Raw genomic sequence first — 16,890 nt, forward strand, 5'->3', positions numbered from 1 at the left:
TTGTGGATGATTGTAAATTAATGGTATTTCATTTTTGTGATTGTGATTCACATTGAATTTCAATTGTGTTCATAATAACAGCAAGTATTTCATAAAGGCTCTGAGGTTGATACAAGACGGCAGCTTCCCAGCTTCCAAGCTTCCCTGTAGCTAAGCTGGCTAACAGAATAGCCTACATAAGTTTTAACAAAAATCAGTTTGAGAAAGATGACTGCACCATGGATGTAGTAGGATCCATGGTGTGGACAGACATACATGTACACACAGGTGTAAGTTACAGCCTTGCTTGGTATAAACATTCAAAAAGGCAAGAGAAGCCCCTTGGATGAACCATAGAGCTATTAACAGAACCATGGACCTACTCCAAGGATGAACCTTTGAAGACCCTGCATACCTACTTTTAACAGAAAGAACAGATGCTTTCCTGAACATGATTTACATGCATCATACTTGTACTGAAAATAAAAGGCTTTAATACTGATTTTTTTTATCAAAGTTGGTGTGGATAGTGCTGCTCCCCTTCCCCAGGGATCACGAAGTGGGGGGGGGGGGTGTGCCTCACAAAATTTTAAAATTGGGGTAAAATGACAACAATGTGTAAAATACATGGTGAAGTACACTGTGACATATCAGGCAGAGTGAAACAGGGTCCACGGAACATGGACCTACATACTAGCATATATATATATATATATAGTGACAACAGAAATGCTGAAAACATGGGATCTTGAGCTTACGGCATATAAATAGGCCAACATTATATAGGCCGATACCAAATGATATGTGTATATATTTTCTTACTGAACCTCCTTCAAAGAGTATATTTTGTGATGGTGAGTGCACCCCCCCCCCCCCCGAAATGAAAGAAAAAATAATGGTGACGAATAATAGAAGAATTAAATGTACTAAGCAATTCATTTATCAAATCACATTCATATTTTTCAATTTAACTCAAGATTAATGTATCTACATCCGTCAAATTTCCAAAATATATTAATTATGTACCCAAATAACTACAATGTACATGTACATTCCCACCATGATTGATTAATTCTGAAATATTCTTTTGCAAAACACATAAGTTTGGTCAATGCCAGCAGAATTAGTAATAAAATCTGTGAATGCAGAGGGGTGTAATTGTGAATTTCAACAAATAATGACCAGTTTTCGATGATTTCATGTATATCAGGATTTCAAGATTATTGTACAATAAAATACATGTACACGTTTGTACATGTAAATAACAAAGTGTACATGAAATGTTGTATAGAGCATCTTTAATTACATATATGGAACAAAATCAATCAAGAGTATACTATACATGTAGTCTGAATTTTGAGTGATTACAAAATCCTTTAACTAGACAAGGGTTTGTCACTAATACAGCTTTCTTTTCTTCAAAAGGCAGTTTTTACATGTCATGACTGTTCTGCAAGGCTGAACTGATACACTGAGCATGTAACGCAAAGGGATGATAGAAGACATGATCTGTAAGGCGCCTCAATTTTCCCCCACGGAATGCACATTTTATTGTCTATCCCAAGATGATCCTGCATAAGATATTCACCACAACCTGTCTACACGCATTAAACACTTTTTCATATAATCAACCAACTCCATGGTGATCAAGCTTCCCACCCACCCAGCTTATGAAACAGCCTGTCTGAAAATGAGAAGGAAAAAAAATTGAAGAGAGAAGCCGAACAAGAAGAGGAGGAATGAAGTCAGAGGAATACAGTCATAACATAGAGTGAGAGGAAGAAGTGCAGGAATGTGTTATATCCACACAATTCTTGTTCTTATCTGAGAAAGACAATTTTCCTACATGGCTACTTCTAAAATCAAATATCAAATTTTATTACACATGAGGACGAAATATGAATGAAATTGGCAACAATGAGTACTTTAATAACATTTTATCAAGGCGCGCTTTATAAAATTATATATCAACCGGATGTTACGGAAGCAAGGAAATTGCCTCTTGAGCCGATGTCTGCTACTTGTGAATGTATGGAGGACTACAGCTTTCCCACAAGTCTCATTCTACTGCCAGATGATAAGAGACAAAATGCTCTGTTGCTGAGCAACATTTGATACTAGGTAGACAATTTAATGACGTGTTCTGAACGAAATAAATACAGCATTCTCATCTTGAATTTTCACATATATACGTGTACGTAGGCAAATTGAATTTGAATCTGAATTTAAATCAAATATTTCTTCCTTTCTTTTGGAGTCATTATTTAAAAAAAAAATGATTGAAATGTTGTTCTATGAAAGTTTCAACATTTATGTTTTTTCTAGAAACTTATTAGATTAGATAACACCAATCCTTCCCAACAGGATATTATAAAATGAGGATAAGTCAGAATCATTTTTTTTTTGCCTCTATACGAGGATTTATTCACATTCAAATCAGGGGTTACACAATCAATCATAAATCATGAAACATACAAGTATTTTTACAGAAATTACAAAATCATATTTGAGTTACATAGATTGTTTTTACACGAATGGTAGCAAGCCCTTGGGCAGTTCATCTTTTTCTTTGGTCTTTTTACTAGCAATGTTATACATTTCTATCCGTTTTTTAATTTCTTTTATAAATACATGTTTCAAAACAAAACTTTTTTTTTCAGTTCCTGATTTGTTCCTATCCAAAATAACGTTGTATATTGACCAAAATGAAAAAGCAAGTCAGAATCATACTCATCCCACAAACAGTGGCAATATACTGACAAATACCTAAGGACTGTACAAGAGAGCCTTTTTTTTACACTGCTCTCAACTAAAATCAATATGATGTTTTTTATGTTCCAACTCAAATCTAATTTTTCATCTTAGGTGCATTTAGTACTGTTTTAAAGCAGATCCAAAAAAAGCAGCATCAATGTGAGTATCATGTAACGTTCATTTCTTATAGAAGTCTAATGGCATTGATTTTTTTTCTTTGGATTTTTTTATAAAAAATGAAATTTAGAATTTTGGAATAACTTGCACCCTCTTTCAGTAATCTTTTCTTTTTAATGTCAGAACCAACTAAAAACTCACCTTAATAACTAAGTGAATTGATATTATCTAGCTACGAAGACAATATCCTGAATTTTTTGCCTATACAATAATTTAGAACTGTTTTTATATTTGAGCACAAAATCAAAATAAATGAGGGCCTTTTCACACGTGAATCTTGAATCATCATTATAAGGATGATTGCCATTCGTCTTCAGAATCATCAAACCTTTCACACGCTCGATCAAAAACTGTGATTTGAATTCGAATTCCCGAGCAAAGGTGGGATGTGAAGATGTTTTGGAGGTCGAGCATTTCACACGCAAAATACGTAACGTAATTTGAGTGAAACTAAACTGGAATTCACATCTGGAGTAGAATTTGAATTTGTGATTGTGATTAGCGTTCGTGATTCTAATCATGTTCTAGTTTGGTTTCACACATGCTAAAAATTTTTGCCTTATTTTTCACTGGAATCATCATTCAAATTACGATTTTTTACCATGTGAAAAGGCTGTAAATGATTGTATAAAAATTGTAGAATGATCAATAAAAACCTTTTTTCCCTCCATACCATAACAGGTTTAGCACATAATAATAATACATGGGATTTGTAATGCACCAAATCACTCTGCAGATTGCCTAAGGCATTAATATCATGTACTTATTAAGGGATACTCTGAGCTGAAAATATTTATAGCTAAATAAAGAGCAAAATTCAGAGCAAAATGCTGAAAATTTCATCAAAATCTGATGACAAATAACAAAGTTATAGACTTTCAAAGTTTAGCAATATTTTGTAAAAACAGTATGTGCACAGCCATGAATATTCATCACAAGTGATGTGCAAAATTAAAACGTGCAATATTAATTCACAAGAGAAAGTAAACGGATCAAAGATTATGCCTGGTTAAGGAATGGTGAAGACAATATTAACAAAAGCAATAAGAGAGATAACAATAATTTTCATGATATTGATAATAACAACTTCAGCATTTACAACAACTACAACAACAACAACAATAATAACAATAATCTGTCTCTACAGATCAGAGAAATCAATTATAAAAAGGACACTCACCATAACGGTTCAGAGTATAGGTGATCCCAAGACAGGTGGAGTTTTTGGTAGGATCCAAGATGATGCTGAAGAAGGATAATTCTACAGTTCTATTTTCTACAGGAGGGGGTCTGTCCTCAAGCCCCTCTGGCTTAGGGTATTTGTTTCCACAGGTACTACCTACATATCACACAAAAATGATATTATCTTATCAAACATGATCTCATGATCATCTACAAAGCAAAAGTTAATATACTTGTCCAATTGATAAGGACTGAGGAATATTATTTTAACCATGTTTGTGTGTGTGTTATTTTTTTCAAATTCTCTTCATGGTGAAAATTGAATGGGTAGTCTATCCAAAATTCAAGCCTATTTTATAAAATCAGAAGCACAGAAGATAAAAATAAAGGTTCAGTAAAAATGATGTTAGAATGTGATGTTAGAAATAACAAATTTTTAAATGTTACATTATTCATATCACATTCAAGCAGTTCCCGCATAAAATGCTTTAGGTCTATAATAAAAAAAATCATTTTAATTATGCATTTGATATATATTTACCACACATTTTTTCACACCATTACTTATCTTGAACCATTAAAAGAATAGTTCAAGATTATTTTCAAAGAGGATAAAGTTGGTGAGCTGGTTTCTTATAGATCTGAAAGTCTGAAACCAAGCCAAATCTAATAGGAAATTTGTGCAAGAATTATTCTTCATGAATTTGTCAACTAAATTGACTTAAATTCGGTTTGAATAATGACCAATTGTTAATTAATTTATCCATTAAATTCAAACTAATATCTGATACTTACTGCTGCCACACATTTCTTCATTTAGGGCTTCATACCTATACTCATTGTCACCCTGTGAAAATAAAGTGGAAGAAAATGAATCATGAAATCAGTTGAAAAATTCACACCTGATAAGGAAAACAAATCTTATAGCAAAAGCAAACCAAAATAGATCATGATCAGGGACCAATCTAAAGTTGGATTGAAGTTTTCAATCTAATAGATTCAGAATTAAATCTTATTCAATTAAAACTTTCAATCCTATTTTGGATTGTCCCCTACTAACTACAATCTATTAGATTGACTTTCAGTCTAAGGAATTTAGAGAGAAGAGGCAAGGTTTTGTCAAGGTACACGTGAAATACATGAACAATACTTATCATTCATGTTCAGGCCTATTTCTGTAGCTCATCAAATTATGTAACTTTGAATGATTTCAGGAAAGTAATACAAACATAATACAGTTGGACAGTTCCTGACATTTATTAAGTAAAATGTCCTCCATCTAAAGTGGTAACATCTGATAGTCTTGTCACCTGTACTTTTGGCAATTCAATTTAGCAGCGGTGTTTACTTTAAGACATTAAAATATTAAAGATTCTCTCTTTAAAAAATATTTACCTTTCAATACAAAATTTCAAATGGCAAGGCTACCAATCACCATTGCATGATTCCCCCACCCCAAAAAATGAAGAAAATATCAAATATATGAGAAATTACTTTCCAGACATGTGAGGGAGGGTTAGAATTGTGGACAGACCTTGTGCATTGTGTAAAAAAATCTATCAATATTAATATTGTTTTTATATCGGTTTTCTATCAAATATCATTAGTACTGTTTATATCACATGTAAATTATATGCATAAATACACATTCAGCCTGGTAATCAATAAAGACACTGGGGCATTAAAATTGGACTACAGGAACACTCTACTTTTAACTTCAGATATCTCTGATAAAAGTTAAACATTTGAAAGTGATTTAAATTTTCATTCAATTCTGTTGTTTATTAGGGGATCCATTTTCAACTGTTTCAGGTTGTTATCTATAATGTATTCTAAAACCAATATTCTTTTAGAATATAGATAAGATAATAACTTCAAAATGTTCAAAAAGAAATTTCAAATTCTCTGAATAAAAAAATGCAATAGAATGCAATGCAAAAATGCAATAGAAAATACTACTATTATAACAACTATTATAACAACTTATAATTATTATTCTCAATATTATTAACTTTTTGTTTTTACAATTATATTGCTGAAGCTACAACATCATTTTTTCCCTCTCTAAAAGTACACTTAACCTGAAGTTGATTTGACTGAAAAATGCACTTGAATAAAATATAGTATAGTTTGGCACCATAAACCAATGATTACTTTCTTATTGAGCTTACAACACTTTCAGTACTATAACTTTTATGTTATTTGGGAAACAATTCCATAAAAATCAAAAGTAAAACAAGAATAGGTGGTTTCAAACCGCCTCGATCACAAGAATCCCCGTTAAATTACGAGAACTTTTTAAGGCTGAAAAATACCCATTAATTATTCCTGCATTCACACCGCCCTGAAACATACCCTTCGGGATAAGTTCCTGAAGTTATGAGCATGTGCAGTATGGTCTGATAAGCAGGCAAGGCGCGAGATTCAAAATCACTAGCCCAGCAGCCACCCACGGCGCCGCACCCAACGACACACTGAGCTAAAAGTTCCCGTAATTTGCTTTCACATCGCCAAAATACCCGCGACCTTGGAAAGTTCTCGTAATTTCGCCAAGTACCTACTATTTAGCAGGTATTTTCTTTCGGGGAAATTACGCGTAGTTTGCTTTCACATTACCAAAATACCTGGTATTTTCTGATCGGGGTAAATTTCCCGATCAGAGAATACCTGGAACTGACGAACTTCGAGGCGGTCTGAAACCACCTAAAGTAATGATCTTGTTTGATATTTTGAATAATTTTTTTTACCAAACATTGAAATGCACATCAATTATGCAAACTGAGGAGCTGATGTCATAACATTCATGGAAATACATTTATGTACTTTTTACATCTTCTGTATTTTATTTCATATTTTCCCTCCAATAATAGATGCATGTACATGTAGTAAGTGATAGCATTGCAACCTTTTTATTGCGTTTCATCAGTTTTTTATCACCATGATGAAAAACATCCACAACCCAAATTTTGTAAGAATTGGTTCACTAGGGCATGATATATGGCCACACAAGTGTATTGAAGTCAATGTAGGCCTATTATTTGGACTGCTGTATATTTTATGTTTGATCAAAGTTTAATGGGTGTAAGAAAATAGGCAGTAATTGGTGGTGAAGGCTTGATTTTGTACCTGCAATATTGTGTCTATGAAAGAATTTTGCCTTGTGCCTAATAGATCCCTCTCCCCATAAAGACCATACAACAATCTTAAGCAAACAAAAACAAATGAAATATGTAAAATTATACAAACTGAAAATGTAAAAATGCATTTGAATAAACCGAGGCAGATTGGTATTGATCTCATTGATCTCATTGAAGAACAGAAAACGCTTCAGTAGTCTGTAAACACCTATACCAACAATAAAGCAACTGGGCAAAGATAGATCAAAGTACAATTATTCATCTCTGTTAGAACTACTAAAAGAGTCAGTGACGGTGACCCACAAAATATGAACCCATATATTTGACCTTTCTAAGAGTTCCATGATAACTGATTTTAGCTAGTGCAGTTCTCTCTACAATGATAACAAATAAAACCTACAAAAGTCATATTTCACTCCTTAAATGGCCTCCTTCATTGACACTGTAGTGATTAAAGATGCATGCTATACTAAAGAGCAACAATGTGCATTATTCCTCTCATATATACTATATGCACAGGAATGAGTACTTGTAATTTACTTTATTTTAAGGTCATCATTATCATCTCTGTTTTTGTACTCAAAGGCTTTAATACTTGAAATAACATCAGATATAGTATCACTATCATGATAAGTTTTTATATTCATGAATCCTTCCTTACACTGATTCATATTGTGAATCTACAAAGAGTAATATCAAATGTTAAAAAAAAACATACATGGCAGCAATACCGTGTAGTCAAGTACACAACATACAAATAGGGTGGTAAAATGCAGACAATGAACTATCGGCCTACATTTTTGTCCCCTGAAAATACATAAAGTATTTGAGCAAATACTCTCTCTGCAAATAAATTAACAATATCATAAATTTAAAGAGAATGTATGCAAGGTGACTCTGTGCAAAGTCCCATTTCTAAATGGTGTAGCCTCCAGGTCAGTGGCAAATTACAGAAGGCCGCTACCACTCAGGATACACATACCCATCCATCTTTTTGCCTTTTATTGTATTCCATGGCTTGCCAGGATTGGAATCAATCTAAAGCCAGGCCTTCAATTTGAGCATTTTTAGGACTAGGCCACTTTTCTAGGACATGATGAAGGAAATCCTGGAGTAATCGGCACATTTGTCTTTGAGAGCTGATGTTGTCATTGGTTCAATGTTGAACTGTTTCGCTCTTGCTGCTACTTATATGGGCAAATTGGACAGTGGCTTAGAATATTTCTGCGAAATTGGAACCCAGATAGGGCTAACGGGCCCCTGGCGTTCGGTTTTTAATACAAAAAATATGCATTGAAATTAAAAGCATAAATGTTTATGCTTTTTTTTAATTATGTGTTTTATTGGTATTCAAAATCACAAGTAATCACAATATTTACAGGTAATTTAAAGTTATTTAAAACAGTTCAAAAGTGGTAAAATCACAAAACAGAGATAAAATAAAAAATACATGAAAAAGTAAAAAGGGTGACATAAATCAAAATAAAACATTGGACGATACAGGTTACTCTACAGGGAATACACATCGAGATGAATTTACATGTATAATCATTTGTAGCATATTACTCTGTGCATTGTACAAGTCTCAATTTAAGATACAAAAACAAATAGAATGGAAAAGGGGGAACTACCTGTATCTAATATAAAAGTCATATATCAAATCTCCACCTCTTAAAGTGTACAGTGAGTTTGTTTCTTTTCTTGGCTAGGTGATGCTCAATTTCCTTTTGTTTCTTCACATGTTTATGCTTTTAATTTCAATGCCTATTTTTTGTATTAAAAAACAAACACCAGGGGCCCGTTTCAAAAAGGGCTTGCAATTGTTGTAACTTTGCCATAATGGCAACTACCATGGTAACAGGGCTCAGCAGCCAATCATAATCAGGTTTACTTGCGATAATGGCAAAGTTACAACAGTTGCAAGTCCTTTATGAAACGAGTCCCCAGGACTTCAATTAATACAAGGCCATTGAAGGCCATGTCCATGGTCTTGATGCCCCTCTCATTGGCCTAGGAGATCTGTTGTGCTTTTTTATTATTTTCCTATTTGTGCTGCACATCATCTCAGTCAGGGGCAGATCCAGGTTTTTCCAAAAGGGGTAGGGGCACATTTTCCCAGGATTTTCACCTAAAATTGAATGTCATTTCATCAATGTAAAATTTGATAAGCAAGATACTTGTGTATGAATGACATATGCTGTGACTTTCAAAATGGGAGGGGGCACACTTGTGTAAGAAAGGCAGCAAATTTCCAATAAAAAAATTAATTATGGCTCTCGAAAGGTGGGGGGGATCGGATGTGTCCCCCCTGGATTCGCCACTGATCTCAGTTATGTAACTTCCCACAGCTCAGCACATGCTCACAATAGAATCACAATGCTTTCATTGCCTTTCGTTTGCTGGTGATGCAGCAGCATGTCTGACATGTTAACAGGTTGTTAGCTCCGGAAAACTACTGTAGGCCTACATACAGTAACCACGTCCCTTTGTTAGCTAACTAACGATCGCCCGAAGATTGTCTGATGATGTCATGAAGGGAATGAGAGGGAGGGTTTCATAAAGAACTTGTCAGATGATTTATCCGACAAGTCATGTTTTATCCGACAGGTACCATATTATATAGCAAGGCCGTCACCAGCTTTTTTCTAGGGGGGGTGCTTTTTATGAAAAAAACCACAAAAACACAAAAAACAACGTATTAACTCAATTTCATGCAGTTATATAGCCCGCCGGCCAGAATGGATATAGAAAGTACATACTGGTCAACATGCCTATTGTTCCTCAATGCAGTTTTTTTTTTTTTTTTTTTGTTCTGAAGGGGGTGCGTTCGCACCCTCCGCACCCCCCCTGGCGACGGCCCTATCATATAGCAATCAGTGCTTCTCAGTCAATCAAAATCAAGGAAAGTTGTTAGATCTGACATCTAACAACTTGTCTGACAAAATGTTGATGAAAAGGGGGGCACTTAGCAAGTAGGAAAACATTCTTTTAAAAATTCTCTCTCCCTTCCCTCCTTCACTCTCTGTAATTCTCCTGGTGAACAGATCTAATGCACCTACCTAAGAGTACCTACCCGGTACCTCTATCCACAAAGGCCAAAAGAGGATTGATAGATCTAGACAGTTATTTTTTACACAAATTATCTTGTCTAACTTCTAGATTGACCTTGCCAAGCACAGTCCTTGCGTTAGATTTAGGGGAAGAGTTCCTTTTGCAACAGCCAACAGCCACCCAAACTAAAAAATAACGTTAAAGGTGGTTGTTGCACTTGCAAGAGGAACTCTTTCCCTTTTGGGATCTGAATTTTATGATACTAACAACAGTAACACTAACAGGTAGCTATGTAATTAAAAAAATTATATCCTTGGTTAGGCTAGGGCCTATTCAACAGAGTCTGACTGGATCCAAACTAACGTTAGTATAATATAACTTAATTTTAAATTTAGGTTAGATCTATTTTCTATTTTGAAATTAATTTAGATCTATTTTTAGTATTGTCATTTTTATAATTTAAACTAGGCATAGATCTACTGCCATGATTGTCTCCCTAGATGACTTAAAATGAAAATACAAAGACTATTTGCTACAAAACAAAATCGATAGAAAAAGTTTGTTTCATAGTTCATACCGAGATCCATGTGTGTTCTGTAAGGCACCTCGCATTCTCAGAGGCAGTCTGTTCGATGAATAGTGACCCTAAGCATACGGCGAGTGTGAACACGAGGGAAGCCTTGAGCTTGTGCACCGTGGACATGATGGTGATGTTGTTTGGGCTGCCTTCTTCTTCTACCTATGTTGTAACAACAGGAGGTGAATATGATTCCAATATCAAATCATGCTAGAGGCTAGATTTGGAGAACGGTTCGATGGATTCGTAGGGGTGGAATGTGTCCAACATTATTGAAAACTGTTTATCTTTCCTGCTATTGATAATGCCTTATCGTCTGCTACTACACCAACAAGTGTGTGTCGGATCGATGAAGCACGCTTGTTTGGTTTGTACCAACGAACGTAGAGGGCAGCAACACACAAGCGTGTTGCTCTAAGGAAGGTCAACTCGATACGCGCATGTAACTGAGCTGCGCGCATATTTTATTGTTCATGACAACGAAATCAAATGCCGACCAAATACAACAACAAATTAGTAGTGATCAAGGAACGAATATGAAAGAATATGACTACAACGATATCAAAGATAACATTAAAAAATATGTTGAGGGATATACATAAATATGAAAACATACTTTGATATTTAAAACTTTACAAATGCAAGTTTCAGGAAACTAAAATCATTACCAAATCGGTGATTGTTGTTATCAGCGATTTCACCAGACGGCTGAATTAGGTGATTTGCGCCGAGACGATTTTGTGACCACTCGCAAAGCATTTCGGGATTGAATATGTCCCCCTTATTTTCTCTGGGCTCTTCGCTGAACCCATCATCATTCTATGCTTAAGCTACATTATGCTCCGTCGTCTGCTTAGATTTCAACCCCCTAGTCTAGCACTGGTACTTGTTCTGCTAGGCGTCGATCAGCATTTATCTGCTTTCCATATAGGCCGTGACTCATTTATTTATTTATTTATTAGAGCAGGCAGCAATGCCAATGGGTATTAAAAAAATAATTCACGTATCTATCAGTAGTATGTTATCATTTCTTTTCACCATTTTCCCCAAAACTTATAAATTTAGAAATACATTCCAATCAGTAATAAGTGAAGTCTACATCTAACCTAGATCTTGATCGGTTGATCGATAAACCAAAAGCTTCAGTCTCTGTATTTTGGTTGCTCTGCTGAACTGCGCTGGCTCACTCACCGATGGAGATTATAGTAAAATGTCAGAAATTGTTGAATAAATCCCCAGAAACGACGGTTATTCCTGTCTAGTTGATCGATAGACCCAAGTCTAAAGATCTAACTTTATTTGTCTAACTAGACAAATGCTCTGACCAGTCTCGATCTGTTTGTTGAAGATGTTGTTCCACACTGGATATCTAAGTAGATCTAGAATATAGATCTAGCACGACTTGTTGGTATGAGATAGTCTATGCAACAATAAAAAATACTGAAATAATAATAAACTAAAAACAGATGAATTCCACATTGTCTTTATAGTATAGGACGCCTAAATCTAGACCATTTGAGGGTTGGTCCATGCAAGCTAAGTTTGGTTCAATTAAGGCCAGCCTGCATGGGCTAGCCGCTAGTTATGATTTTTTTTTAGTCCGTTAAATGCCTACAGGAACAGGGTAAAGTCTAGATCTAGAACTAGAAGATTTAATGGTTGAAAAGTTACCGTTAGGCCTTACTGTTAGGCATGAAATCTTTAAAATTCAGTTAGAAAATGCATAAAAATAAAATCACGACGAGCTCAGTCACTTTGCTCTTTCACTTTCGAAATTTCTCCAAAAAAGTACGTGTTCTGCCAGCCAAGCCCAGGCCATGCAGGCCCAGGAAAATTTACCAATTCTTGCAATATGGCAAACAAATTATGTAAAAGTCTTTGATTGCACAGAATCAATGGTCAAATTAAGATATGGATGCTGTCAATCAAATCTACTTCACTGCCCAGAATCATAAATTAAGATGGTGTAAAATCTATCTAGCTCCCATTCTAGTCTAGGCCTAGATCTAAGTATAACTTAGGTCTAACGCAAAACGATGATGGCACTCTGCAAACGATGTAACATTGCAATCAATTTCCCAGAATTGGCTGATTTTTCTTAGAAATTATTGAAGAAAACCAGGGAAAATGTTCACATTTTATTCAAGCTTTAATTTGGCTTTGGAAGTTTGGTTGCTCAATGATTATCGACCTTCGACGCGACGCCAGCGCCTGGCTGTGCAGCTCAGCTGCAGCGCAGCGCGCAGCCAATGCAATGCATCCGATGCATGAGGGTTTTTTTCGCCGTCCATAGTCTCGGACTCGAAGTTGAAATTTAGACCCGGATTTCGGGTATTCGACGCCTTGTATGAAGATTTATAGACTTAAAAGTAAATGCAATTTAAAATTTGAAATCTGACCTTGAACAATCATCGTTGATAAACATCAGCCCTGAAGCAATTGCACTTCAAATCAGACCAGGCAAATTAGACGTCATTGTGTATGTTGCTAGAAGATCTAAGACGAGTCGACTGAAGCCCCAGCGCATCATCAACGTTACTAGTAGCTACGCGACCGGCCCAGACTCGGCGCGCCCAGGCCAGAAAATTGACCTCGATTATTACGGTAGTTGTCTATGCATTTATTAGTGGTGCAGCGAAATTCAGCAGAGGAAAATAAGAGATAAGAGGTATCCTCGTCATAGACTTAATATTCCAAAATGAGAAAAAATGTCAAAATCATGATTATTTAAGCTAAATAATTTCTTTAAAAATAAAATTAATATTTGTAATATTTCTACCTAGAATAACCGACCTAATAATTGTTCATTAAAAATATTAAAAATTAACAAATGAAAAAAAATCAACTCGACAAATTTCCGAAAAGTCCCCCTTATTTTTTAGAGTGGTCACAAAATTCGAGCGGAGTTGACCTTCCTTAGAGCAACACGCTTGTGTGTTGCTGCCCTCTACGTTCGTTGGTTTGTACTATATACATACCCAAATACCGTACGTACACCGCACACTGCACTGTTCGCGATCCGATTTTGGAACAAATCGCACTGCACTTTGCCCATTTTCTGAAAATGTGAATTGCCCGGGTGAATAGATCCTCATTATTTTATTTGAGGTTTATTAATTGAAAGCAGTGGCGTACCGTGGGTCACGGCATGGGGGGGGGGGGGGGGCGGTGGGGGCGGTCGCCTCCCCCCAAAAAAAAAATAAAAAAAACGTCCCCAAAAAGAAAAAAAAGAAAAAAAGAAGGGAAATAAGAGAGGAGAAAAGGAAAAGGGAAGGGAGGAAAGGGAAGAAAGAAAGGTAGCTTTGTGTTTTATTCTTTATTTTTTTTCTCAAAAGAGAAACTCCTTCACTCTTCTTGCTCTAAATGAATTTTGCTTCCGCGCTGCGCGCGGTTAAATGACAATATTGAAGTTCTCCACGGTTTCCCCCACCTTTTCTCTAACCCTGTTTTTCCACCTCAGCTATGTGCTTCTTGTCAGTTAAATTGTATACATTAGGGCATGAATTTGAGTAAGGTTAGGCCGAAGTAAATATATGAAGTTACCTTTTTTTTCAATTGATTGCGCAACTTCTGGTCTGGTCCGGCTCCGAGCGGGTAATATCAGTTTCTGCCGTCACCTCCATAAAGTCAACTTCTCCCGCCGCTTTCAGCTCATTACTAAACAACCATAATTTTGGGGCAAACAGGTTCCTAATTTAAAAAGAAGGTATGAAATTCGTGTCGTATTAAATAAAAAAGTACAATATTTTTTATCAAATTGTATTAAACTTCATGTCATTTCCCTGCATTACTATTTGAGTTTTGACATATAGGACCGGGACATCCTTAGGACATGCGTATAAAAATGATGACTATCCTCCTATTCCTCTTGCTAAGTGCGAGATGAAACAAATTGACAATTTAATTATGAAATTGATATATTATTCATCAATGCTAAACAGGTGCGAGAAATCAGATTATATTATGGCCTGAAAACTGGACATTTCACTCACTTTTGTAATTGTAAATTGAATGCATCAGTTAAAATATTTTTCAACCATTAATGCGAGCGCAAATTGCGAGCCAAAGTCTTTGATAAACTGTCAAGAGTATCAATATTGGGACATACATAACTCGCCAATCAAAATGCGAGCGAGCAGCGCTATCTGATACGTTTTGACAATGAAACTTGAAAAGGGATATTTGTCAAACTATATGGAATACACGAAAATAATATAGGTACAATAAATCGAAATTTGCGAGCACTCAGCGCGAGCAGAAAATGTCAATATTCAGACCATAAAGCTGTCATTTTTACAGAGCACTTTTAAAAAAATCAGTTTGTAAATCACACAAAATAATGAAAGTAAAATTTCCGAGGTGAAATATGTAATATATTGACTTCCAATCTTGATATTTAAGCTCCATGCATATTGAATAATCACCTAAACAGGCGAAGCGCGAGCGAAAAATTTATATAGTGACATGAAAGATTCTATTTATTTTCCAAGTATTTCCCACATCTTATTTTCTTCTGGAAAATTTGACAAGCAAAAAAGAAAGGAAAAAAAGGTTTTCACTCAAAATATAAGGTCATTTAGTCCAAACTACATATATTATTTCGAATGTGAATGATGCATTTTTCTCCATCATAAAATACCAAAAATAGTAGGGGGGGACATTTGATATTGTGTCCCCTATATTTTTGGTAGGGGGGACACGTCCCCCCTGTCCCCCGGGGATTTCCGCCCATGGGGGGGGCGGGGGCATGTGCCCCCATGCCCCCCCCCCCCCCCGTAGTTACGCCACTGATTGAAAGAATACTAATATAACCATTTCGAAAGATTGCAAACCTTTATTTTTGAGTATAGGCCAAATTAGTTTCAAATCGTATCCAATCGTACGACTGCTATGACGTCGTAACGACCGTGAGATCGCTTTTACTTTAAAGGACAAGTCCACCCAAACAAAAACTTGATTTGAATAAAGAGAGCAAAATTCAGAAAGCATAGCACTGAAAATTTCATCAAAATCGGATGTAAACTAAGAAAGTTATGACATTTTAAAGTTTCGCTTCTTTTCACAAAACAGTTATGCTCATCTCGGTCGGTATGCAAATGAGGGAAGTGTTGACATCACTCACTCACTATTTCTTTTGTATTTCATTATATGAAATATTTTTATTTTCTCGTCATTATCATGTGAAAATAAGTTTCATTCCTCCCTGAACACGTGGAATTCCATTATTTTAACATTTTGTGCTTCAGGCAAGGAGGTCCTAATCATCAAATTCGTAAAAATTGAAATATTGTATAATTCAAACAATAAAAAACAAAAGAAATAGTGAGTGAGTGACATCATCGACTCTCTCATTTGGATGTAACTGGCTCGTTCATATCACTATTTTGTTAAAAATAAGCGAAATTGCGAAATGTCATAATTTTCTTATTTTACATTTGATTTTGATGAAATTTTCAGCATTGTGCTTGTCTGATTTTTCTCTAGGCCTATTTATTCAAATCAACATTTTTCTGAGGTGGACTTGACCTTTATGAAGGGTGATAGCATAGTTACAGATTTCAGTGAACATAGGTATTCATACGATGATTTCGAACATTACACAGTAAGATATTTCAATTTTCAATATTAGCATAAATTCTACTGCATTTTATTCTGAAATCGGGTCGCAGACCAATCGTAAGGTGTGCGGTTGCCTTTAGACAAAATAAGGTACCGTATACCGCCGAGCTGCATGTGTTAACAAAAGTACCGGGTATACGCTAGCAATATAGCACACTATTTTGTGGTTTTATTGAATATCAAATACAAATTCACAATGATTTTAAAGAGCATGCACAATAACTGATTAATCTACAAATTAGAAAATAATTCCTGTAGACATAATTCATGTCGGGCCTAAATAGTAACAAGTCCCGTAACAAGTACTTAGCAAAAAGAATATGTCCGTACAAGATTGGCATGCGGCATCATGGTCTAATTATATTTGTTCGAATTATAATATGATGAAAAAAGAATTGGGGTTTGAGACATATT

General features: G+C 35.3%; 1 protein-coding gene across 2 annotated transcripts in view; it reads right to left on the minus strand.

The window, feature by feature from the left end:
- The window catches only part of LOC121411315, a 97,424-nt gene extending 86,198 nt beyond the window's left edge, over nt 1–11,226 (minus strand). For both annotated transcript variants that reach the window (XM_041603975.1, XM_041603974.1), the window contains exons 1-3: nt 10,858–11,226; nt 4,888–4,939; nt 4,091–4,249 (exon numbers count right to left, since the gene is read on the minus strand). In XM_041603975.1, coding sequence (XP_041459909.1) covers nt 4,091–4,249; nt 4,888–4,939; nt 10,858–10,983 — 337 coding nt within the window. In that variant the 5' untranslated portion in view covers nt 10,984–11,226. The remainder of the gene's footprint in view (nt 1–4,090; nt 4,250–4,887; nt 4,940–10,857) is intronic.
- Nucleotides 11,227–16,890: the final 5,664 nt, after the last annotated feature.

This window comes from Lytechinus variegatus, chromosome 3 (genome assembly GCF_018143015.1).
Source record: "Lytechinus variegatus isolate NC3 chromosome 3, Lvar_3.0, whole genome shotgun sequence".
In the NCBI taxonomy this organism is placed as follows: Eukaryota; Metazoa; Echinodermata; class Echinoidea; order Temnopleuroida; family Toxopneustidae; genus Lytechinus; species Lytechinus variegatus.